Source organism: Cotesia glomerata, linkage group LG3 (assembly GCF_020080835.1).
Source record: "Cotesia glomerata isolate CgM1 linkage group LG3, MPM_Cglom_v2.3, whole genome shotgun sequence".
Lineage (NCBI taxonomy): Eukaryota > Metazoa > Arthropoda > Insecta > Hymenoptera > Braconidae > Cotesia > Cotesia glomerata.
Genome location: NC_058160.1, coordinates 11,784,283 through 11,810,691, shown reverse-complemented (window position 1 = coordinate 11,810,691; position 26,409 = coordinate 11,784,283). Strand labels below are relative to the sequence as shown.

The 26,409-nt window shown below is 36.4% G+C and overlaps 1 protein-coding gene and 1 long non-coding RNA gene across 2 annotated transcripts in view; both read right to left on the bottom strand.

Annotated features, from left to right (window-relative positions):
- Positions 1–12,327: 12,327 nt before the first annotated feature.
- Positions 12,328–14,421, bottom strand: LOC123261331. Its single transcript, XM_044722920.1, has 2 exons — positions 13,683–14,421; positions 12,328–13,634 (listed from the first exon to the last, which is right to left on the bottom strand). Exons 1-2 carry the CDS (start codon positions 14,419–14,421, stop codon positions 12,328–12,330), a joined length of 2,046 nt encoding a protein of 681 aa, XP_044578855.1.
- A 4,788-nt stretch (positions 14,422–19,209) lies between these two features.
- Positions 19,210–26,409, bottom strand: part of LOC123262297 — a 14,821-nt gene continuing 7,621 nt past the window's right edge. The window contains exon 3 of the long non-coding RNA XR_006508907.1: positions 19,210–19,364. This is a non-coding gene — a long non-coding RNA (uncharacterized LOC123262297). The remainder of the gene's footprint in view (positions 19,365–26,409) is intronic.

The window sequence follows — 26,409 nt, the reverse complement described above, 5'->3', positions numbered from 1 at the left end:
CGTTCATAAGTGATACATACATTATCATCATCATCATCTTTACTCATATCAGCTGGAGTTCTAGATTCATTTACCACAGTATCTTCATCAATCTTTGATTCCGAAAAATCAATAAATGATGATAATAATAAGTCATTATTTTCAAAACAATTTGGCGGTGACTCTGACATTGTAAGCTTCTCCCGAGTCGTTAATACCGATTGGATTATTAACGATGATGCAGTTGAAAGCTTATCATTTTTAGAACTGGTCAAAGACTTGAAGTTGTTCGACTCTTCCAATATCTCCAAGCATTCGTAATTTTGATGTGTTGTCACAGGGTTTTTATTCCCTGTGTGCGTCCCTCCCTGCGCCTAAATTTGGCAACAGATCCACACTCGGTGTGTCTCTGAATTTATTATTTTATATTTATTTATTAATTTATTTATTGAATTTATTACTATTAGTATTATTTATATGTGAAATTTCTAATATTATTGTTATTAATTTAAGAATTAATTTTATCTTTAGTTCAGACATTTATAATGAATTATTTATAATTTATTATTATTATTATTATTTGTGTGCATTGCCGTAAATCATTGTCATATAGGCCCTACAATATCGATCGCGAGCAAAGAGTTCATTGAATTAGGGAAAATGGCTAGAGAGGCCCTTGTTGTCAAACACGAGGCCTCGAACGGTTTACGGTGACAAAAATTGAGCAGACACGCGGTGGCCCGCTTGGTGTAAGGTATACACGCGGGACCTCCGCTATTGTAAGGAGTGTGGATTTGGTGCCTTGGGTTGAGTTTCCTTTTTGGTGAGTACTCACAAGTTGAGATCGATTAATATCCGCACACTGCTGTCTCCTGGCTTAGATAATTTATTCTTTTATTGTTTAACTAAATTCACTATCGATTTATCGGGTCGATCCCGTAGCGAGTAAGGGTTATTTTAAGGGAATACTTGTACCTATCCCGAAAGCCTCGTGTAGGTCCCTGAAATGGCCAGCAATTACTAATCACAGTACTACACTTACATTAATCATTATTACGTTCGTAAATAAAATTGAAAGGCTAATATCTAAAATTATCGTTTATATTGGTTTAATTGTTTGAAATCTATTATATTTGTTCCATAAAGAATTTAATTTGTTATTTGGAAAGTAGATTTAGTTTTAAGTAACACCGTTTATAAATAAATAATTTATTGTTATTAAGATTTACCGATTAAACTATGATTTATTTCATGTAAGTCAATTCCCGGATTATTTTCCCATGACTCATCTTCCTAGTTCAATTCGTTAATATAAAATATTATTTTATAATTAATTATTTATTATGTCTAATTGTAAATTCTGTCTTGACCTTGACTTTAGTTACTTTAAGATTTACCTTTTCATTCGCATTAGTTTAAATCGTTAATTAATCGTCGGCGCGGCCCCTGGAATTTTTATTATTTTTGGTAATTTTTGCATAAAAATTACCTGGCGTCCAAATGTGCACTAACCCAGCCTGAGGGGTTTCCGGGTTAATTTTATTATATATTAAAAGGGCGAGCGTTAAATACCCTACCCAGCCGATATCTCCGCCATCGGTCGAATTTAGTTAAATTTTGGGGAAAAGTATTGTTACAGTGTTGATGACTCTTTTACTGTATGCTCCTCCCGAGTCGTTAATACCGATTGAGTTATTGATGATACTGTTGAAAGCTCATCATTTTTAGAACTAATTAAAGACTTGTAGCTGCTCAACTCTTCCGATATCTTCGAACACTCATGAGTTTTCTCAGGGTCAGTAGTTTCTTTTGGTGTAGTTAATAAATAGAGTCGAAAACGAGAAACTATAATTTTTTCGTTCTTGATATAAGACCAGAAGTCATCATCATTATTATTGCTACTTTTGAATGAAGAAAGACATTTAGCATCAAATGTGTCAACCTGAACATCAAGCCGGTCAAATGGCAGAATTAGGCTGTCAAAGATTTTTATCTTCTGCTCCTTTATGTCATGCATCGAATATTACTATGGGTAACGTAAAGGTATCATTTTTATGCCTCCAAGTGGTATTTTCATTTGCTTATATTTTTCGGTAAAAGATTCTCGATAGAGCCATCCTACATGAATTTCTCTGACTTTGGATTTTTTTCGAATGTCTAATTTATCTCGTGGCTATAAAAAAATAAATTTATATTTTAGACAAAACGTGAATAATATTTAATATGAAGGCTAAATTAATACTCACCTGATTTTCACGTTTTTTTCTGTATTTTTGTTTTTATCCCTTAATGATGTTAAGATTCTTTCCATTATTTCACTTTTTTTAGGATTTACTGTAGTTTGTTTGGAAACTGTAACATTCGATTCAAATTGTTAATAAAAGTGTCATGACAAGCAGATATCTGAAGATTGCTAAATCTCTAATTATTATTCAAATGATCCATAAAATTAATATAAGCATATTGAATTGACATTGGTATTTTACAATAATTTTATATGATACAAAAATTAGCATGTGCTTGATAATTGTTTTCATTAATTGAATTAGAACAATATCTTAATTTTTAATTATACTCAGTTTTTAAAATTTTCTACTCATACAATTTATATTTTATACAATTTTTTCAACAATAAACTTTCAAGAAATTAATTTTGTTTAAAAAAATTTATATTACTTACTTGTTTCAATAATGTAAACTCCATATTCCAAGTTCGGATTTCTTATAATCATTTCATCAGCATGAATCTCAACAGCATGTCTTTGCCCCCCTGTATTGTAGGTTAAGCCTTGCGCGTCGGGATAATAACTTTTCAAAGTACATAAATTCAGATTTCCATTTTCATTTAAAGGTAAATTAATGGTATCACCTTTGTAAATTACAATTATTGATCTCTTCGACATTGTTAAAGTAATTTAGTAATAATTATTACATTAACGCTTACAAATTCAATTTAAGGACTTTTTCTTTCGAGTAAAAGCCTGATAATGGAATTCCAGGAAATTACTTGATGTGACTGACTATCTGAGTCTGTCGGTACATGAAGTCCTGACATACTAAGGATGTCAATATAGCGTGGAATGAGAACATACTGAGTCTTAACAACTGATGTCCCCATCAGGATTCCGTAGGCACTAGTCGACAACTACCTTGACGATAGAAAGCTAATAGTGGAAACTACTGAAGGCCCACGAGAATACGCCATAACAGCTGGCGTGCCGCAAGGCTCAATAATGGGGCCCGATCTATGGAACGCAGACTACGACGAGCTTCTTGAAATCCCGCTGCCAGAACAAGTAGAGCTAACAGACTTTGCAGACGATGTTGCGGCCACTATAGTGGTGGACAGCGTAGAAGAGGCCAAACTGCTAGTACGGGAAACCATTAAGGCCGTCGAGACTTGGCTTGATTAGCATCACCTGAATCTCGCCAAACAGAAAACCGAGATGGCCGTTTTGACACGTCAAAAATGGTTCCTAAAACCATTCGCTGTGGACATGGGAGGAACAACACTAACGTCAACAAGAGCTCTGCGCTATCTTGGGGTAATGATATACGAGAAACTATCTTTCCGCGAACACCTCGACAGTGCATGCAAGAAAGCCAGCAATACGGTGTCTAGCCTAGCACGAATTATGACCAACACCATGGGACCAAGAACCAAAAAGAGAAGAGTTCTTCTAGAAGCAGTCCACTCGGTACTTCTTTATGGAACAGAAATATGGGCAGACATATTGAAACAAAAGACCTACCAGCAAAAAATAGTGGCAGGGCAACGGCGAGGCGCTCTCAGGGTTGCCTGCGCCTACCGAACGGTTTCCGAGGCGGCTATATTGGTTATTGCGGGAGCCGCACCCATCGATCTACTCGCGTTTGAGAGAGCAAAACTCTGACGCTAAAAATAGTGACGAAGACATGAAAGACGCAAGAACAAGGATAAAGGCGGAAACGCAGCAATGGACATCGGGAGAGACGGGCAGATAGACGGCGCGCCTGATCCCAAACATCAATGTCTGGCTTTCTCGGGAGCACGGTGAAACGGACTTTTTTCTGACCCAGCTATTGACGGGACATGGGCAGTTCAATGCCTATCTTTTCAAGATGGGTCTGCAAAGCACACCAACGTGCAAATACTGCCCAGACAAAATTGACAACGTCGAGCACACGTTCTTCGAGTGTGACCGGTGGAAGGACTACAGAAGCAGTACTGAAGAAACTATTGGCACCACACTCTCCCCTGAGAGCTTGGTAATTTGCATGATCAAAAAAGAAGATAACTGGTTAGCTGTCACAGCCTATGCGCAGCGTCTTTTAAAAGAAAAAACCGCAGAAGAGATTAGTAACTAGGAGTAACCATCGTGAGACGCAACAAGGACTAGATTGAAGTAATGCTAACGAGGTTCCGATCCAATCTTCCCCGTAACATCTATGGGAAAAGAAAGAGGAGGATATTTAGTCGGTATTGTTGTCGATAATATTGACTTCCGAGTCCAACATACCCAGGACAACCATCTCTTCTCGGTATACGTAAATGTATTTGACCTCCTCTATGAAAAAAATAAAAAATAAAAAAAAAACACAAGCACACACACACACAAACACACACACACACACACACACACACACACACACACACACACAAACATACATAAATACAGACATCATCGCGGGAATAATGAGGGAAGCTTCTTAGGGCCTCGAAACGTCGAGATCCGATGAAAACTCGATTTACGAAAAACGGGGTAAAACCATGCAACGGGTCTGATTTCGCTTAATTGGTCCCTTTATTAATAAAATGGAAAAATAAAATTAAACAAAATTTGAATGCTAAATTAATAAACAAAAGGGCGTCACCAGGATTTTTCTCACGGTTCCTGGAACCGGTCCAGAGCTGAGCTTATCGTCTAGAGTAGAGAGACTGGAGGAAGGTGCTATGAAATAAATAAATTCTTAATTAACAAACGATCGTATTTATTAATAACAAAATTTAACAATTTGCGCACACTTACACTCACACTATAATTAACTTATTAACTAGCAACACGGAGAAATTAACTGCGAGACAAACAATATTTACAACGATACCTTTTCAAACGACGGTTCGATGTTTAGCTGGGATGTTCTAACTGACGGTCTCCCACAACCTGATTAAACTAATTGGGCTTTTTCTAACTAACGGTCTCCCACACCCGCCTAAAACTAACTTAAAATTACAACTCCACCGGACGACTGAACACAACTAACTCCACACACTTTTAACTTGATTTTAAGTCCACAGGACTACCAATACTCATAAAACTATTAACACTCTCTATCACACATTTCCCGTACAAGTCTCACACACATAACCCGTACACACACACTCTGAATTTACTTTACCTTATTTTTTAATTATAAAAGTTACAACAAAATTCAATTCCAAAAAAATATTACATTAAATTTCAACTTAAGATTTCAGTCATTAGCTAGCAATCAAATTAGAAAGATTTTCACAACTAATAATTTAATTCCCCAAAAATCCGAACTAAAATCCTACGCATAAATTTATTTAAAATCAATCGTAATTTTAATATCCAGCATTAAATTAAATTCTTATTAAATTTCATCAAATAATTTTAATTAAAAATTTCCGGACTTGATAATCACGCTGGTAAATAAATTCTAAAGAATTTTATCAAATAAGGAGCTGAGTTTCAAAAGAGTATCTTTTGATAAATATTTGAATTTTTTTTTTTTTTTTAATAATCGGGTGCAAAATCCTGAACCCTATTGATATGTTTCATCAAATTTTATGAATTCAAATTTTTTCAGTATAAAAAAAAATAATAAAATTTACGTTTTGGATCAAAAGGAGATCTTTTTGTAAAATTTAATAAATAATTCAAAATTTATTCTTATTATTATTATTATTATTATTATTAAATTATACAAATTTTATTTATATATTTACTATTATTAGAGTGTTATTTATGTTTTGATTTTAATTTAAAGTTACCAATTATCAAAATTAATATAAATATTAATCGCTTAACCATTGATATTAATTTTTTAAAACAAAAATTAGAAAATTCGAATTTCTATTCCCGCACGCCTTACAAGCGCCACTTACGGCTACTTTGAATACTAGATTTAAGCGACCTCTGCTTTCCTGTTTACAAACTGCATAACCCATTTTTATCCACTTCAGTTTGAATTTATATTGTGATGTTTACTTCTTGTAACTTTCTTCTTATGAATACGACTTAATTTATTTTGTGATAATTTAATTGACGCTGATAAAAGTTTAATCAAAACTAAGAATTTAAAAATTTGTTTTATAAAAATGAACAAGGCAAATGTGTCATTAAGGTAGTTGTTGCGTGATAGGCATTTCAACAGAAAATTATGAAATTTTTCTTATCGAAAGATAAATACATTAATAATTAACTACCAGAATTTCAGATCAATTGACCGCACCGTTTTTGAGTAATTAATTTTCTAAATTGCATCTTTTACACGTAGAGTTATAGAGAGATGGTAAAGATAGTATGAAATCTTCCGTACCACTCGAGTGGGCCAAAGTACAATTACAATTAATTCAAGTACAATTTTAAGCGCCGAGTATGGAATTAGCGGGAAGTTGCAGGGATGGCCATTAGGGTAAATAATAATAATAATAATAATAATAATAATAATAATAATAATAATAATAAGCGGGCTTGTTACGTGGCCTCCAAGTGGCGCACCGCGGGAAACGCAGACCAGAACACCAGGTCTGTAGGCAAACGACGTAACAGGTGCAGTGGGCCAACTACCCACTGCATTGAAACTCTGAGTTACAACAAGACATAATCTCAGAAGTGCTCCCCACAACCGGTCCTTTTCGGATGAGGACCATTTATCAGGTGGGAGGAGCACACCGGACCCGATAAATGATGATGACACTGGCGCTTTAAGGACTAACTTTAAGTGGACGGAGGAACTGCGAGTCGATCTCTTGGCGTGTTACCAGCGCAGCGAGCCGGGGATGATCGGTTACATAGCCCGGATGCACACTCTTTGGAGTGACATGCATCCGGAGCTAGCACATTTTACGCCGAAACACCTGCGTAACTATGCCGCTCATCTCCGGCGTAACAGACGATCGCTTGTGCCGGATAGAAGGCAGTCTAATAGACTTTCCTTTCCGGCGCAATTACACCAAGAGCGACGCCGTTCCTCCTTGGATAACAACAATCCCTTTATAGGACGGCAAGTAAGTATATCTAAAAAGATAACTTACTCCCAACAACAACTTGACAAGGTCAATGAAGATCTCCTTACACAGATCCAGGAGGATTCCACTCTGCTCGCTGTGAACCAGGTTGTGTATGGTGCAGCAGTTTCGGCTTTTCCGAGAGAGAGACATCGTCTCTCAATCGAGGCAAGGTTGAGACAGCGCATTGCACAACTTGGCGACAAAATTGACAGATCCCGGAAACATGTCTCTCGCATCCAATGTGTGATTGAGTTCGAAACAACCCAACGAGCATACACGCCCCGAGTACTTTGCATTGCTGCTGAACTTCGGTAGCGTCATCACACATTGAATAAAAGTACTCTTCTTGTCATCAAAGAAGAGTCGCTTAATAAATTGCGAGCTCTAGTGACTGCCAAAAAGTCACTAGAGAAAAGGCTGAAACGGCTGGTCGACAATTCGTTGTTCCGATCTAGCCCTTCACGCTTTCTGACACCAAAGACTGTTGTTACCGGGAATTATCCAGCACCTGAGCGGGTGGAAGCCTTTTGGACTGAGTTGTATGGAGATCAACCAAACGTAAACGCCAACACTCCAGCTCTGCATGACTTCAAAGCATTTTGTCGGAAACACCGTCGACAGAATGCTGATGAAGAGAGCCCTGCAGTCAGTGAAAATGAAGTTCGTTTAGCTCTAGATGGCAGCAGAAATTGGGCTGCCCCGGGACCAGATGGCATTAAAGTCTTCTGGTGGAAGAAGTTTACTTCTACCCACCTCCATTTGGCCCGTATATTTACATCCTACATCAGAGCTGACGAACCGATTCCAGACTGGCTCGTAGAAGGGCGAACCGTACTGATACCCAAAAAGGTGACTTGTCTGACCCAAAATTACAGGCCTATCACCTGCCTGAATGCGGTTTATAAAATTTTTACAAAAATTTTGAATAACCGTATCTTGCAGGAGATAGGACCTATATGGCAACAGATATATGAACAGCGTGGCAACAGAAGAGGCCTGTCAGGTTGCAAAGAGAACCTGATAGTTGATCGATGTGTCATACAAGATGCGATCTACTATCAACGCAACCTGTCAATGGCCTGGATTGACTATCGCAAGGCATTTGACTCAACTCCTCATGAGTTGATTTTATACCTCCTCAAATGCCTGGGGGTCAATCCCGAAACGGTGGAATGCATTCGGCGTACAATGCAGCTCTGACGAACGCGTTTCCATATAGGAAATGGAAACGCACTGCACGTAACCGGAGTTGTAGAGTACAAACGAGGGGTCTTCCAAGGCGATTCCTTGAGCCCTCTGCTGTTTTGCATCTCACTGCTGCCTATATCTGTTGCTCTCCGTAAAACCCATGGGTACTCTGTGGGGCCTCCGGGTGATCGAAAATACTCGATCACCCATCTGCTTTACATAGATGATCTGAAGCTATATAGTGCTAATGAAGATCATCTACAGGCAGCCCTGAACATCGTAGCAGAGTACACACGAGATGTCGGAATGTCTTTTGGGTTGGACAAGTGTGCGGTCATACATCTGGCGAGGGGTAAGTGCTCTGATACGGGTGATGATGTCGAGTTAGTAGATGGGAGCATCTTAAGACAATTAGGCGCCGGAGAGTTGTATAGATACCTAGGAATGGAAGAGCACCGCATGCATGCGGTCTCTGAAGTCCGAGCAACTCTCCGTAGTGAGTATGTTAGGAGAGTCCGGAAAATTTGGTCCTCCGAACTTTCCGGCAAAAATAAAGTCTCCGCCACTAACATGCTCGCTGTCCCAGTCTTACTATACTCTTTCGGTGTCCTGAAATGGAGCCGAAAGGATTTACGAGATCTCGACATCAAAACCCGTAAGGTTATCAATATGAATCGGAGCATGCACCCCAATTCATCAGTCGCCAGATTATACCTCTCCCGGTCCATCGGTGGGAGAGTTCTGCAGAGTTTGGAGCGGCTGCATGATCGTTTGGTCCTGGGCTTAACATTCGAGGTTGTCAATTTCACTGCAGACGAGGATGACTTCCTTATGCAAATCGTACATAAACATGAAAATGCGCATAAGGGGTCGTTCTTGTATAAGGCAGCAATATATGCGGCAAGAACCCTTGGTCTTGGAGAGATAAACGCTCTTATGGAACTCCGAAAGGAAGAATTTAAGAGCGTCATCAGGAACGCCGAGGAAAAACAACTCCTAGGCGAACTGATGGACAAGTCCATGCACAGCGTGTACTTCAAACACGTGCGTGATCATGGCTTGTCCACCCAGCTGACCTTTTCCTTCTTAAAGTCAGCTGGCCTCATGTCCGAGACTGAAGGGTTCATATTTGCCTGCCAAGATGGTGTCATTAACACTCTAGAATACCGTAGCAAGGTGCTCCAGGTGCAGCTTCTGGACACGTCATGTAGGATGTGTAAACAACACCCGGAGACGCTCATGCACCTTTTGTCGGCATGTCCTGTGTTGGCGAGAGGTACATATATTCAGCGTCACAACGCTGCCCTGAGAGTACTGTACTACTATCTTCGTTATTACTACGGTATTGATATGACACCAGTGCTGCCTTATCTACCAGGAGATATTCCCCAGGTTGTTGAGAATGACAGTTGCAAAATTTACTGGAACATGCCATTTGCAACAACCCGGCGGATCGATCACAACAAACCTGATATTGTGCTCTTCGACAAGGCCACTCGTGACATTTATGTCATTGAGTTCTCGGCCCCGGCTGAACACAACATCTCAGCCAAAGAAGAGCACAAAAGAAAAATATATCAGGATCTCCTATTTGAAATTGGCAAACTTTACCCAGGTTACCATGTCAAACTAGTCGTCCTAATCGTTGGCGTCCTTGGAGGGATGAAACAGTCTTTTGTATCCTCACTTGCCAAAGTTCCAGCTTGCACGTCAAAATCTGAGTTCTTGGCTGTCAGGATGCAGAAGGCTGTAATATTAGGTTCCCTCCGTCTACTTAGGGAAATGACTTTGGCCTGCTGTGGCCGCTAACCGCCTTGTTGTGCGGAGTGGTCCAGCAGTAATGGATGGAGCTCAGGCTGGGCCCTCGGAGAGTCGGACTTCGGGGACAACCCCCCTGAGCATTTAATAACATAATAATAATAATAATAAGTTCCCTCCGTCTACTTAGGGAAATGACTTTGGCCTGCTGTGGCCGCTAACCGCCTTGTTGTGCGGAGTGATCCAGCAGTAATGGATGGAGCTCAGGCTGGGCCCTCGGAGAGTTGGACTTCGGGGACAACCCCCCTGAGCATTTAATAACATAATAATAATAATAATAATAATAATAATAATAATAATAATAATAATAATAATAATAATAATAATAATAATAATAATTGTTATTATTATTATTGATAATGTTATTTAATGATTGATTCATGAACTTCAGACTTTTGTTAAAGCAGTAAATACTCTCGACAATCGGGTCCAACATCTACTTCAAACAAATTAAGTTGATTCGAAATTTCTTCAAAGTTTATGTCATGGACGTTATCGTAAAAGGTTTCAGGTTTCAATATATGTGGTTGGATAAACCTCCGGAGAAATTAAAGGAGAAGCTCTATCGAACATGGCTGCAACTCGTGGATTGGAGTATTAATCCCTTGAAAATAAGCGTTAGTCTCGTTGAAAGATTTAAGCACCCATTGCAAAAAAAGTAAATACGCTTTTGTCGATGGTTTCTGCAAGGTTGCAAGTAAATTATCTCTATTTCCACCTTTCTCCAAAGATTGATAAATCAAAAAAGCATGTAACGCTCGCCAATTGTTCAAAATCCCTGTAATCGCAATTTGACGAGACAACCGTCTTGTATTAGCGAATCGAACAATCTTGGTGATAGGTTTTTCTTCATAGCATTCTTGAAATTCAGCAAAGATGGCGCTGCGTTTCGGGCTATTATTAATATAACAAATAACATTGGCAATAAAGTCATGAATTTCGATTGGAATCTTAGAACATGCTTCTTTTGAGGCGAGGGCAAGAGAGTGACGAATGCATGATAACGACTGAAGATTCGGAATTTGCTAAGTCATCAAAACTTTAAAGGAGTTATTTTTGCCAACCATAACTGAAGCATTGTCACAGGCCAACGCAACGAAAAATTGTTCAAAAAGACGTTTTGCATAACCGTCCGTCGCATCTGAATGAAGCAATTCAAGTAATTCATTGTTAACCAAAAATGTATTTAGGTCCACATTGCGGACATCAACGTCATCCATTTGTCATTCGTAATATCAGTGGTCTCGTCTACTTGAATAGAAAATTTCGTTTTTTGAAAATTTTTAACGATCCGTTCGGATTCATGAACACTCACAACATTTGAAATAATTCCAGTCACTTTGGTTTTGCCCGCTCTCATCTTTTGGAGAACAGCAGGCTCTTTACTAATCGACTGAAATAATTTAAAAAGGGCATAGCCGGATTAATATGGGAATTCTGCCCCCATGGCTTTTTTGACTCATACTTAGGGGGTCGATTTGGTATCGAATGAAAATAATTCACACCAATTTTTAGCTCTTTAACTCAAACGGTATTCGAGAATTTCAAAAAAACCTGTTTTTTCAAAATTATTTTTATTTTTATAGTAAAATTCGGAATTGATTAATGATGATTTTTTCCCTAATTCTTACGAGTCCAAAACATGAAAAAATCATATGATCATGATTCTCAAATAGAAAACCGATTTTTAACAGAGAAAAGAAAATTATTTTTTTTTTTTTCAGCCTTTTTGAAATATGTCACTCACCAAAATTCGTCAGAAAATGTCTTTTATACTCCTTTATACTCAGGAATTTTTTTGAATTTTTAGAAATGGTGGAATAATTCAAAAAAAATTAAAAACTCATTTTTTTTTCAAAATCTTGCGTTTTAACAAACTTACATTTTTTTTAGTATACATAAATACGTAGAAAATTTTATTTTTACCAAAAAATATCTTTTCAAAACATAAACAGAAAGATTCAGTAGGTTAAAGTGATTAGAAGGGTTATTATTGATTCAAAAGACACTTAAAGTTAATACTTATATATTTTTTCATACTATTGGGAAATATTTTGAATTTTGATACAGAAAAAATAAAAATTTTAATCAAAATAACAATTAGGCTAGTCTTCATCACTGTCTTCATTCACGACGACACTGATTTTTTCATCAATAAACAGACGACTAAGTATCTCAGCTGGTTTTACGATTTTCGCTAAGTATCGGGCGTGAGATAAATAGTATATAATAGCAGCAATGTGTGAGCAACATCCAACAGTACGTCTACCATTTGCACAATCACAACAATATCGAGTTATTCCAGAGATATCGTTCTTATCTGATTGATATTCAACAAAACAATGATATGTCTTCGAATTAATATGTCGAGATCTGACTTTGAATTTTATAATATTAGGTGTAATTTTTAAATAATAAAGTATTATCGTTCCGTTTTCATCTATCATTTCAGCTAAATACGATACAGCTTGAGACATTTGATATGATCCCGTGAATAGAATTTTGAGTTCTTGTTCCGTTAATTCAGGAAAATCAGTTAACATATCTGAAGTTATTGTTGCAAAAGGAACTTTTCTTCTTGCCCAACGATTAGTCTCTACTTCTGAGGCTAAGGTATTATCTTGATACTTTTTTGAGTTCATGGCGGCAATAATTTTTTCAGAAAGATCGAGATCAGAATCAAGTCTCTTACCAAATTCATTGTGCAGAAAACAAGCGATTCGACAAAAAACACCAGTTTTTGGAAGCAATTTATTGTCTAGTTTATGATCTAAAATCCTAAACTTCTGCTTAATATCTCCATGTACTGCTTCAACAACCCAACGGATTTTGGTAACAAAACGGGATTCATTTGATTCATCTGTGGTCAGTTGATTGCGTTTTCCTTTGAGAGCAGGCATTAGCACTTTAAACCCCAATTCTTCTAAATATACTATCATATCCTGGAAGCCACGATCAACTACAATAATGTCACCTTTTTTCAGCAACTTGATCAGACCATTGGGATCACTTAAGATGATTCTCATAATCTCAGCATCGTTCATATTAGCTGTATATGGCCCGAGCATATCTATAACGAAACCATTTGTAGTACATATCGTGAATGGTTTGCACAGAGGAACTTTCTTTTGACCAGAATATGATTTCCTCTGGTATTCGTTATTTGCACTTTTTTGATGACGAATATATGTTCCATCGCAAATGAATATCAACTGGTCATCTTTCACTTGATACAGCACTTTAGCAGTATTAGAGGTATTGGCGAGTAATGTCTCCCTACTAATAGCATCGATTCCGAAATACTGAGGTAAAACATCTTTTTCAAATGAAGATATTACTTCATCACAGTAGTCGGATACCATTTGTTCCCGAGCTAAACCAAAAATGGAAGATATCACTGCATTTGAATTTCCTGTTCGTAATTTGAATAAAAAAATAACGAGAGCTTAAATGACATTACGATTCACTGATTTTCTCATCGACGTTAACATTTCACGAAGTTTTATCAATTTTTCCCAGGTAAGGCTCGTAAATACCTCCAACTGTTTTTCTGAAAACGAGTGATCTCCAATTTTATCAATTATAGACGAACCAGTGCAAATAGCCAGCTGCCCAAGTAATTTTTCCAAATTACGAACTTCAAATACACTGGTATTCGAATAAATCCGAAAATTGTTAATTTCTTCATTATAAAACCCCTTTTTTATAATGTGATCTTTACAACACCGATTTCCTTCAGGAATAAAGAGTCGTCTTGTCGAAAATACTTGTTTGCGTGCTTCAAATGGAACAATTGTGATATTTGCTGATAATCCACAAAGGCAACAGTATTTATGTGTCGATATGATTCGGGGAAAACCCAACTCCACAAATTCTAGCTCTTCTTCCATTTTTTCTTCAATAACATATGAAGGATCTTCAGATGATACGGATGAAACAGTAGTGGAAGAAGACTGAGAAAAAATTGGCTGACTTTTGATACTAACTTGATCTGCAGATGAATCCTGAGTGTTCTTAAGTATAGGTGGTCTTGTTAAAATAACTCGACACTTACTACAAAAGGCATCATTAACAAGAACTCTCTTTCCAATTTTTTCTGTCGCAATATTAGCTTCATCAATTGTCATAACAACTTTTTTATAACCAACTGCTTTACGCAAATATATGTAACAATTGATACATTTTTTATCAAAATCCATTCTAACATCAATATTAAAATTATATATTAGAAATTTGGACATATATAAACTGATTAAATATAAAACTTCACTTACTTGAGTCTTTGTAATCGACTGTGACACTATTTAACGACAAAAAATAGTATCTCATAAAGATGAGACAAGATAATATAACAAAAATGATACTCCAGTATAATTTTATGGTGGAACGAAAAAATATTGTCAATATAAGTACTGAATTAATTAATGCGTTAACTGCTATTCAGACAATGACATCAACCATAGAAGCTTCTTTGTTTTTAGGTTATCTAAACAAGCGAAACCTTAGAAGAAATAATAAATGGATACAGAAAATCCCGATAGATGGCGTTATAATGTGCCAACTTGGCCAAAATTTTGAAAAACATAGTTTTAACGTTATCGTTGTCTAGTATAAAGATTGAGAAGTAATGTAATTGTGAATTTTAAACAAAAATAAAATTTTCTACGTATTTATGTGTACTAAAAAAAATGTAAGTTTGTTAAAACGCAAGATTTTGAAAAAAAAATGAGTTTTTAATTTTTTTTGAATTGTTCCACCATTTCTAAAAATTCAAAAAAATTCCTGAGTATAGAGGAGTATAAAAGACATTTTCTGACGAATTTTGGTGAGTGACATATTTCAAAAAGGCTGAAAAAAAAAAAAAAAAAATTAGGAAAACGGTTGACCCTAAAGGCCATCCCTGCAACTTCCCGCTAATTCCGTTAATACCTGGCCGCTTTTTTGAGCTCTTCGAGCTCAAAAGTACAATCTGTGTGTTGTTTTAAGCTCTCCGAGCTCAAAAAGATACCTTTTCTATGCTTTTGAGCTCTTTGAGCTCAAAAGTCTGATAGAAGTTTCATGGAACACTATTTTTTGAATGTTCATACCGCAATAACTTTTGAATGAATGAACCGATTTTTACGCGGTTGGCGGCATTCTACGTAGTTTTTTAAGCCTTATAAATAATTTCTAAGTTTCAATTGGTCAAACTAGAAATTTCGGAGTAACTCTGAAAAAACACTTTTTTCGGTTTTGTTTCGTTCACGATATCTCTCGAACAAATCAACCGATTTTGACCAGCTTGGTGGCAATCGACGTGGTTTTATGATGTTAAGAGCTGATTAGTTTTTGGAATCGATCGGTAGAGCTGTTTGAAAGTTATTCCAAAAAATGTCGAAGTTATGTTGAAAAAATCCTTATTTCCAAATATTTCTTCGAGGATTTCTCTCGAACTAATCAACCGATTTCCACGTTTTTGGCGGCAATCGACGCGGTTTTTTAACCTCTGAAATTATTCTATATCATCAAAAACGATCCGAGAAGAAATGACGAAGTTATGTGAAAAAAACAGTTTTTTCGGTTTTATTTCGTTCACGCTATCTCTCGAACGAATCAACCGATTTTGACCGGATTAGCGCCGATCGGCGTGGTTTTTTGACGTTAAGAGCTGATTAGTTTTTGAAATTGATCGATCGAGCCGTTTAAAAGATATTCCAAAAAAACCACTTTCAAAAATGATTTTTTTCTAATTTTTTTTGAGATTTTTCAAAATTTCTCAAAATCTATCGGTCCGAATCGGTTCAAATTCTCACGAAATCTAAGTTTGGCGAAGCCCTTTCGAATGACACCAACCGCGATAAAATCGGTTCAACCGTTCAAAAGTTATAAGTGATTCACATACTTACACACACACACACACACACACACACACACACACACACACACACACACACACACACACACACACACACACACACACACATACATACAGACATAGTGACAACCTCGCGGGGATAGTCAGGGAAGCTTCCTGTGACCTTCAAACGTCGAGATCTGATGAAAACTCGATTTTTGCAAAACGGGGTGAAAACAATAACTTCCCGATTTTTGAAAATCTGAGATTTTTAGCGGGAAGTTAATAATTTTCTTTTCTCTGTTAAAAATCGGTTTTCTATTTGAGAATCATGATCATATGATTTTTTCATGTTTTGGACTCGTAAGAATTAGGAAAAAAATCATCATTAATCAATTCCGAATTTTACTATAAAAATAAAAATAATTTTGAAAAAACAGGTTTTTTTGAAATTCTCGAATACCGTTTGAGTTAAAGAGCTAAAAATTGGTGTGAATTATTTTCATTCGATACCAAATCGACCCCCTAAGTATGAGTCAAAAAAGCCATGGGGGCAGAATTTCCATATCAATCCGGCTATGCCCTTTGTGGTGCAGTCGACAAGAGAATGTTGTTTTGAGCAAGCAAGGTCGCAAATTGAATTTCAGCTGCTTTAACTCGTTCATTAAATCCCAGTTCAGATGAAGACAAAGATGAACTGGAATCAAGTTGAGAGCAAACTGATGAAGAAATTCCAGGAAGCACGACATTTGGAGAACCAGAGTTGTTGAAATTGTACAGGCGCAAGTTCTCCAAATGTTTCTTGGTTTTGGAATGTATGTCAATTTCAATACGACCGCAAGTTAAATTTTTATTACAAATAATACATAAAAACTTTTCTGAATTTGACAAACATTCCTTGACCCATGTTTTCCACTCTGGCTTATCATCGTACCATTGATGTTGAAGTTTTTGACTTTTTGGATTTATTAGCTGAAGGCTCTGATAAATCCATGATTTTACAATAAATAAAACAACACCAATAATACGACTTTACAATAATGAAAACAACATCAGCAATGACACCAGAAATAATACCAACGATGACACCAGAAATGACACCAAAGAAGAACTAGCAATGACACCAACGATGACACCAGAAATGATACCAAAGAAGAACTAGCAATGACACCAACTATGACACCATCAATGACACCAGAAATGACACCAAAGAAGATCTAGCAATGACACCAACGATGACACCAGAAATTATATCAGCAATGACACCAATGATGACACTAGCAATGACACCAAAACAAAATACGGAAAACGAAGCCGACGGTGACGTCGACAACAACACCAGAAAACGACACCGACAATGACACTAAAAATGATACCATAAATACAATGATTTATTAATTGTATTTTATTTATGAAAGTAATTAATAAAAACGCTGGGAAAAAGAACGTGTAGGAAAAAAAAGACAGAATTATAACACTTTCGCGGAATGAAATCGATATTTTTTTTTATTTTATATTTAATATTATTAGTAATAAAGGAAAATTGAATTAAATACTTATTAAAATACCTGTAATTATCACTGGACTGTAGCAATCAAAGCCAAATAATCCCAAAGCATGTTTTACACATTACACTGCACAAACATTAATGGCGGAATAACCGCAAACGGAACGCGCCAATATTAACGGACAAACAAAAGCAGCGTCTTTTGTCTCACGACGGAAATGTAAGCAACGCGTCTTTAAAAACCTGGGCATTTAAACGACGATGGCAAGACTTCGTGCGCGACGACTCAACGCTGTCGAAGGCTTGAGCGCGCGTTCGTCAGACGCTTGACCTTGTGGCAATGGCAAGAGCCAGTATATTAATTATTTTATTTTAATACAAATCAAAATTTTTAATCAATTGCAATTGTCGATTGTTAATGATTAATGATGATTTAAAAGATTAATAGAAACTGACACTTACGTTGCACAGCCATCAAACGTCTTACTGACATGAAGTCAGAACTAATATAAAAACTGCGTTTAGGAATTTCCAGTAACCACGCTTACTAGTAATAATTATTATGAATAACTATTATTATTATAATTATTATTACTATTAATGAAAATAATAACAATTATTATTATTATTGTTGTTAGTAGCAGCATAGAAAAAAAAATATTCGAAAAAAAAAAAATAATAATTTGACGCGGGCTCGATCGCAAAAACCTCGCCGACGCAAGCCGACACTTACGTCGCACAGCCATCAAACGTCTTACTGATGAAAAGTCAGAACTAATATAAAAACTGCGTTTGGGAATTTCCAGTAACCACACTTACTAGTAATAATTATTATTATAAATAACCATTATTATTATTATTATTATTATTATTTAATAATAATAATAAACTATTAGCTATAAAAGCATAAAAAATTAATTCAAATTTTTTTTATTAAAAAATTTTTTTTTTTTAATTTTTATTGATTAAAAAATACTTTATTTTTCATATAAAAAAAAATTAAACCTATATGTTGTAAGAAAAAAAGCATTATTTATTTATTTTAATAAATATTACAGCATTATTTTTCCCGCTGTATGTTTCGGCTGAAATCGGATTCTGAGAATTTCACACGAACAGAGAGCTACTGTTGTGTGAGTTACTCCTCTGTTTCGTGTGGCAGGGGGTTTATTCCCCTCCATTTGTCGATGTGTCTCGGATTTCCTCGGCTCCGTTCGGCTTTCCGACTCACGGAAACACATCGTTTACTTGCGTCCAGGCGCGCGCGACGCTAGAGAGGGGGTAAGAATCTCGCGTGATCTGGCTACACTGTTATTCGGTTTTATTTTATTGAATTATTCAATGAAACATGTACAACTAAAACCGATTTCAGATGTTCAAAAATATGATAAATAATCGAGTAAATTATTATTTTATCAAATAAAATGCTGCTCATGACAATTTACACCACAAGGTCTCTGAGTGATCCTCGGATAAAAATCCCCTTGAGGGCCACTCAACGCCTAACAACAAATATTAATCATTTAAAATTAATTATTGAGTTATTATTAATTAAATAATTAATGAACAATTAATCAGAGGAGAAGTAAACCGAGTATAAACCCCGCGGTCCACTAGCCCACAGAGTAATATATTCAATACCTTGAAGAATGAACGACGATCTAACTCACTACTTGAGATTGAAGTCCTCGATGTAATTGGCTTCTGTCGATAGGTAACTACTCCGGGGATCGGTCCCTTTTTATTTCTGTGGCACTCCGTCTGGCGGTTACACTACTTCTCCCTTTTGCAATGCACGGCTCCTATATAATAACCCCCAAACTACCCCCTTCTACTCTCTCTTTAGGCCCAAAGATCGAGACGTGCCAGTGCTGCGTCGTACTATTATCGATATTTGGTGATATATCGACTCAGGGTAATTTTCCCCTGTTACAACCAATAACTTCCCGATTTTTGAAAATTTTCAATTTTCTTAGTGAGAAGTTAAAAAATCACGGCTCGCCTCGGCACATTTGAAAAACGTCCCATCATAATCTCAAATGACACTATATTCTATCAGTTAGATGAAAACAAGTTTTCCAAAAAAGTTATTACCACAGTTGAAAAACACCTGATAAAGAATAATGCCATTATCACGGGACTTGAGGTGAATGACAAAAACGCTTGTGACACTGTCAACAAATTTATTTATACCCATTTCAAAATTCCAATGGTATCGTCAGTGTTACTGTCTTTGGTAAAGCCAAAAGAATTAAAGCAACATTCAGGGACGGAGTAATTTAGAGCGAAGTCATGTCCCAGAAGAAGAAGCTTCCCGTTTCGGTCTACTTTGATCATGGTTTGACCTCTGAAGAAAACATAGCTGCTAAAAAAACCAAGGATTTCGGTACTTCAGCCATCGTAAAGGGCAAAAAAGTCAAGTTTGGTCAATTTAAAGTATCAATTGATGTTTAATAGTACAAATTTAATCAATCCACTATTACTTTCACAGTAGTTATACCTGACGTCTTCCGCTTACCCCCGAGCTCTGTTATTGATCAGACTGACCAGATTGACCAAATTATTCACCTAAACACATCTCAATTCATGAACAAACATAAAATCAAACCACCAACGCCACCCATTCCAAAAAACTGCCTAGCAAGCACATCCACCAGCTCCTACCTCCAAGCTTAAAACTCACGTTCTAGAACATCAGAGGCTCCAAAGAACTTATCATCCTTACTAACTTCTTCTCTTCCTCATTAATTGGATTCAGCGAGACGTGGATCACACAACCAGCACCTGTCCCAATTTATAATCTCGATTCCTGGTGTAGCTCTTGGTCACCTGCTCTGAAGCCACAGGGCCCCGGTAGGCCAAACGGAGGCCTACTGACTCTTGCTAAACTTGAAGACAATCCACAAAGTCTACACAGCACAGATTTCTGGTTAATGACTAAAATTTACTCACACGGTCTTATTCTAATTATTGTTTCAGTATACTTTCCTCCATCTTGTACCTTCAAAGAATCTCTTGAGCTCCTACAAAACACATTACTGCCAATTTTTGCCTCCTATTATCATGAGTCATGACTTATGCATTATAGCTAGGGAAAGAATAGACGTTACGGTAATTATTACGTGAAGCGTTCCACATTCACGTAACAGGATAATTGGTAGGCAAGGATTGAGAAAGAAATGTGGAGAGAATCTTCTTAATGTGAGTTTATAGAATATGCGAGACAAAATTATTAGATAGCTCGGACTGGGATTTGAACCCAGAACCTTCCGAAGACATGTCGGGTACTCTACCATTTGAGCTACCCGGTCTATACTAAATTTCACTTTCGCTTATTTTATATACATTAAGCCACACCGTCCATCTTCAACGCTTGCCTCGGTTCCTATGGGAATCTGGATCCAAATTCAATTACAGGAACTACACTACAGGAAAATAGACAATCAGCTGACTAGGTCTCTAACCACAGAGAAAGCTGCTAGCCGATTACATGGATTCCTTGGGATTTATTCTACTGAATAGGCGAACACGAAGTGATGCACCAGGACAATACACCTTTTCCTACCATAATGGTCAAAGCACCATTGACTTAATTTGGGTTAATACCTTGGGAGCCCAGTTTATAAAAAACATGTGGGTAGATAGTATCTGGTCTGGTCAATATCAGATCACCTCCCAGTAACCGTAGAGCTATTTCCACTAAGACACAACCGTCACAGCAGATTATCAGTACAGTCAACAACAAAGCACCTCGATGGTCTCCGACTAACAAAGATATATACGCACAAGAAATGCTCAACTCTCCCTTCGCAGTAACCGATTACACAAGTATGTCTCCAGATCAGCTTAATAATCTCCTGACATCAGGCATCATACCTGCAGCTTCTAACTGTAATATGATCAACACTCACAAAGCCGGCAAGTTGCAGCTTGCGAAGCCCTGGCTTGACGCTGATTGTAGATCACTAAAGGTTAAGTCAGCGCCTTCCTCAAGGTATGTCAATCCTGCCCCTTAGAACGCACTTACTGGGAATCATACCACAGAGCCAAATCACTGTATTACGACACTCTAGATAAAAAAAAATCTGAATACGCGGCTTTGCTTTAACAAAAATTTACCAACACTCGCAACTTGACTGAATTTTAAAGCGTAATTAGATCGACATGCAAACAATCTCCGTACCCGACTCAAATTTCAATGGAAAACTGGGAAAAATTTTTTGAGAGAATTTACCCTCCATAGTTGAAGTTTTAAGGACAGCTTCTAATCAACTCTGATGATCATCTTGATGCAAACATTACAATGGAAGAATTAATTCAAAGTATTGCTTAAGCTAAAGTCAAGAAAGCAGCAGGCTCCGATGGAATAACAAATGAATTCATTAAGTTATAATCTCATAATTGGTTAACCCACATCCTCACCTTGTTCAACAAAATTTTTGAAACTGGCCTTGTTCCGGAAAACTGGAGTGGTCATCATGGATATGTTGCATAAGAAGCGTAACCTTAGTGTCCCGAGTAACTACAGAGGGATTGCACTAGTAAATTTCATAACTAAAATATTCAATTCAAACAGTTTCATGATTGTCGTTGAGGAGACTAATAGTATTTTACATCAAGTTTCAGAATATTAGTATGTTAAAGAAATTTAAATTTCGAAAAAAATTGAAATTAAAAAAAATATAGATTAAAAAAATGTTATGCTTAAAAGATTCCCTGGCGAATCCGAATCACGGTAAAATACCGTAATTAAAGTGATTCATGGTGAAAACCTGTAATTCGGTTATTTACCGAACTTCTCGGTAAAAAACGGTAAAGTCACCGTGTTTTCACGATAATTTACGGTGAATTCACCGAAATTTACGGTGAAATTTCTATGAAACACCGTGAAATCACCATAATTCTTCGAAATCTCAAATCAAGGTAAAATGAAACGATTACGGTGAATTTACGGTAAAATACGGTATTTCCCTGAAATACCGTGCCGTTACCTTTTCATGTAATTTTGAGTTTCGTGGACATAATGTCTTATCCCGTATATTTTGTTTAGCTGAAACTGAACATCGTCATTATTCTTGCGAAATCATGGGCCATCAATTGTTTATAGCCATTTATTTAAGAAATTGTTAAAAAAAAATATATTTTTACTAAAGAAATAGTTTTTTTTTTATTTCGAACAATTTTAAGGCAAAAGTTGCTCTTATAAAATTTGCATATAGTTCAGAATTTTTAAGATTCCTTACAAAAAGAAAAATTATTTAATATTAAAATAAATATGTATGAATGTAAAGAAGATTACCGAAAGTTGCTATTCGAAATCTAGAATGCTGTTGTGGTTTCCTCAAAATATAAAAACAAAGCAATCAAAGTTGGTCCATTTGACAAGTAACTCGCTACAATTGGCAGCACATGCGCAAAGCGTGCATTTATTGCTTTTTTTCTCTCAAGCGTTTTATATAAATAATATATAATGACAAAACTTTCGTCTTCAAATTATCAAAAATATTTCAAAAAAAATATTCGTTGTAAATTAAGCATCCTATTGATTATCTGTTGTACAAGGTACATGTACTGTTAGACAGTACATGTACTGTCTAATCGAAGTATTAGTGGCATATTTACAAAAAAAAAAAAAAAAAAAAAAAAAACACAAGCAGCGTGTGATAATGTTTTTTTCTTATAGCTTTCGGAAAATAATTTTTCATTTGATAAATTCATTGCTATGGCTCGAGGAAAAGAAGTTATTTATAATTATACAAAATTGATTATAAATAATTGTATAATTTTGTATCGCGAGAAAAAATGACAAAAAAATTTGACGAATTTTAAGAAAACAAGTTCAAAAGCATCAGAAAAAGAAATTTTGAATGCGAGCGCTAAAAATTTAGTAATAAAAAAAATCACGGTTAACGTCAGAGTTTTAAATGAAATACAGTGGAATCACTGGAATTTTTGGTGAAATCACCGTGATTTTACCATTAATCGCGGTGATTTTACCGTAAACCACGGTGATTTCACTAAAAATCACGGTGAACGTGCATGGTGAAATCACCGTGCAATCACCGTAAATTCCGGTAAATCGGATCCGCCAGGGGAGTTGAAATAACAAAAAAAATTAGGAAAACAGTTGACTTTAAAGGCCATCCCTGCAACTTCCCGCTCATTTCATACTTAAGCGCACAAAACTGCATTTATGCTATTTCTGAGCTCTTCGAACTCAAAAATATAATTTTCGTATCATTTTGAGCTCTCCGAGCTCAAAAATCTGCTAGAAGTTGAATAAAACACTATTTTCCGAAATTTTAAACCTCAATAACTTTTGAATAAATAAACAGATTTTTACGTAGTTGGTAGCATTCAACGCAGTTTTTAAAGCCTTATAAAAAAATTTTAAGTTTATAATGATCGAACAAGGAATTTCAAAGTAATTCCCAAAAAACGATTTTTTCGATTTTTTTCGTTAACGATAGCTCACGAACAAATTAACCGATTTCGACCGGGATAGCGGTAATCGACGTGTTTTTTTATGTTAAGAGCTGATTAGTTTTTAGTATCGATCGGTTCAGCCATTTAAAAGTTATTCGAAAAAAACCACATGGGAAAAATTTTTTTTTTGCAGTTTTTTTGAGATTTCTCAAAATCTAGTGGTTTGAACCGGTCTAAATCAGAGTCAAAATCTAAGTTTAGTCAAGCCCTTTCGAATGGTTTTAACCGCGATGAAATCGGTCAAGCCGTTCAAAAGTTATGAGAGGTTTACATACGGCCGTACACACACACACACACACACACACACACACACACACACACACACACACACACACACACACACACACACACACACACACACACACACACACACACACACACACACACACACACACACACACACACACACACACACACACACACACACACACACACACACACACACACACACACGGGACATAGGTGTTTTCGAGAGTATCTACACCGCTTTAAGCACGATGACTCTTCGGAGTGCCCGTCTTGCCCAGGAGCTGCTGAAGACGCGGAGCACGTCTTCTTTGTATGTCCTCGTTTCGATCCACAGCGTGAAAAACTGGAGAGGATCCTGAACCAGAGAATGCAACCAGATTCACTAGTAGAAGCAATGTTGTCATCAGAAGCTGCCTGGAACGCTACCAACACGTTTGCAACAGAAGTCCTTAAAGACTTGCGTTCCACCGAAAGAAAAAGAGCAAATAGCAGAAGATAGAAGGAAGATAGTTAACACCTTAGCCACCAGAAGGAAGAGCAGTAGCTAGATCCTCCCTTCACGAAGTAATGCCTGACGGCGGTTTCCATGAGGGATTAGAGGAAAGAAGGAAAAGGGGTTTAGGGTTTAGTGGGTAGGGTCGTTAGTGTCGAGTTAGTATGACGCTGCGTCGAGTCGCCACATATCCAGACCAAAGGTCTTCAGGTCGATTCGAGAATGAATTGGATGCATAATTCAGTCTACGGGAAAATATTTATTTAATTAATTTTTCATTCATAAATTGTTGTTGATCTTGGAATGTTTTACATTGGGACCGGCTGACTTTGCCTTGATCACAGTATCGAATATTCAAAAATATTTAATTTTAATTTCAGTGTGATCTAATAGTGGGCGTAGCGATCAAATTCGAAAAAATTTTGAGTTATTGTAATGAAATCAATCACGGGCCAATTGAAATATTACATTATTATAACGCTTTAATAATAATTTGCATCGAAACGGTCAGAACTGTAACAGAACATTCGAATAAACTTAAAATTTTTTAATTTAAGACGTGTGTACAAGACAACGTCTATCGTGTACGCTAGTAATCGAATAAAATTGGTTATTTTTTTGGTTTATTGCGAAAAAAATTCCTTAAAAGCATCATATTCATTTGATTAAATAAAAAAAAAATCATTGGTCAACATTTATCAGAAGTTCAATTAATGTTTGACAAAAAATTTAATCATTCTTTTGACACTGAAACCAACAGTTTCGGTGTAATTTATTGAATTTGATCAAATTTTTGAAAAGTTGAACTTTGATTTTGAATAACTTTTAAATGTGTGAACAATATATTGTAACAGGTGTGGATCTTTACCGTCCGAATGGCCCAATAAATAATTAATATTAATTAAATAAATTAAATTAAAGTTTGGTAAAGGACTCCATCAAGATTTCAATCACGGTTCTTGGAACCAGAAAAGCAATGAGAGATTACCACCAGAGTAGAGAGAGTGGAGGATAGGATGTGAATGTGAAACGCTTCACGTAATAATTACCGTAACTCCTATTCTATCCCGCTTCACAGTATTATTTATATTTGTAGCATTACGGTAATTATTTTCCATTATATTTGTAGCATTACGGTAATTATTACGTGAAGCGTTCCACATTCACGTAACAGAATATTGGTAGAAAGGGATTGAGAAAGGAATGTGGAGAGGATCATCTTAATGTGAGTTTGTAGAATATGCGAGAAAAAATTATTAGATAGCTTGGACTGGGATTCGAACCCAGAACCTTCCGAAGACATGTCGGCTACTCTACCATTTGAGCTATCCGGTCTATACTAAATTTCCTTTCGCTTATTCTATATACATTAAGCCACACCGTCCATCTTACGGCAAGCATTTTTACAAATATAAATAATGCTGTGAAGCGGGAAAGAATAGGAGTTACGGTAATTATTACGTGAAGCGTTCCACATTCACGTAACAGGATATTGGTAGGAAACGATTAAGAAAGGAATGTGGAGAGGATCATCTTAATGTGAGTTTATAGAATATGCGAGAAAAAATTATTAGATAGCTCGGACTGGGATTCGAACCCAGAACCTTCCGACACAATAA

Coding starts and splice junctions, on each gene's coding strand:
- LOC123261331 (XM_044722920.1), bottom strand. CDS start 14,421: ATGGATTTTGATAAAAAATGTATCAATTGTTACATATATTTGCGTAAA. Junction 13,635..13,682: donor GATGAGAAAATCAGTGAATC/GTAATGTCATTT, acceptor AATTACGAACAG/GAAATTCAAATGCAGTGATA.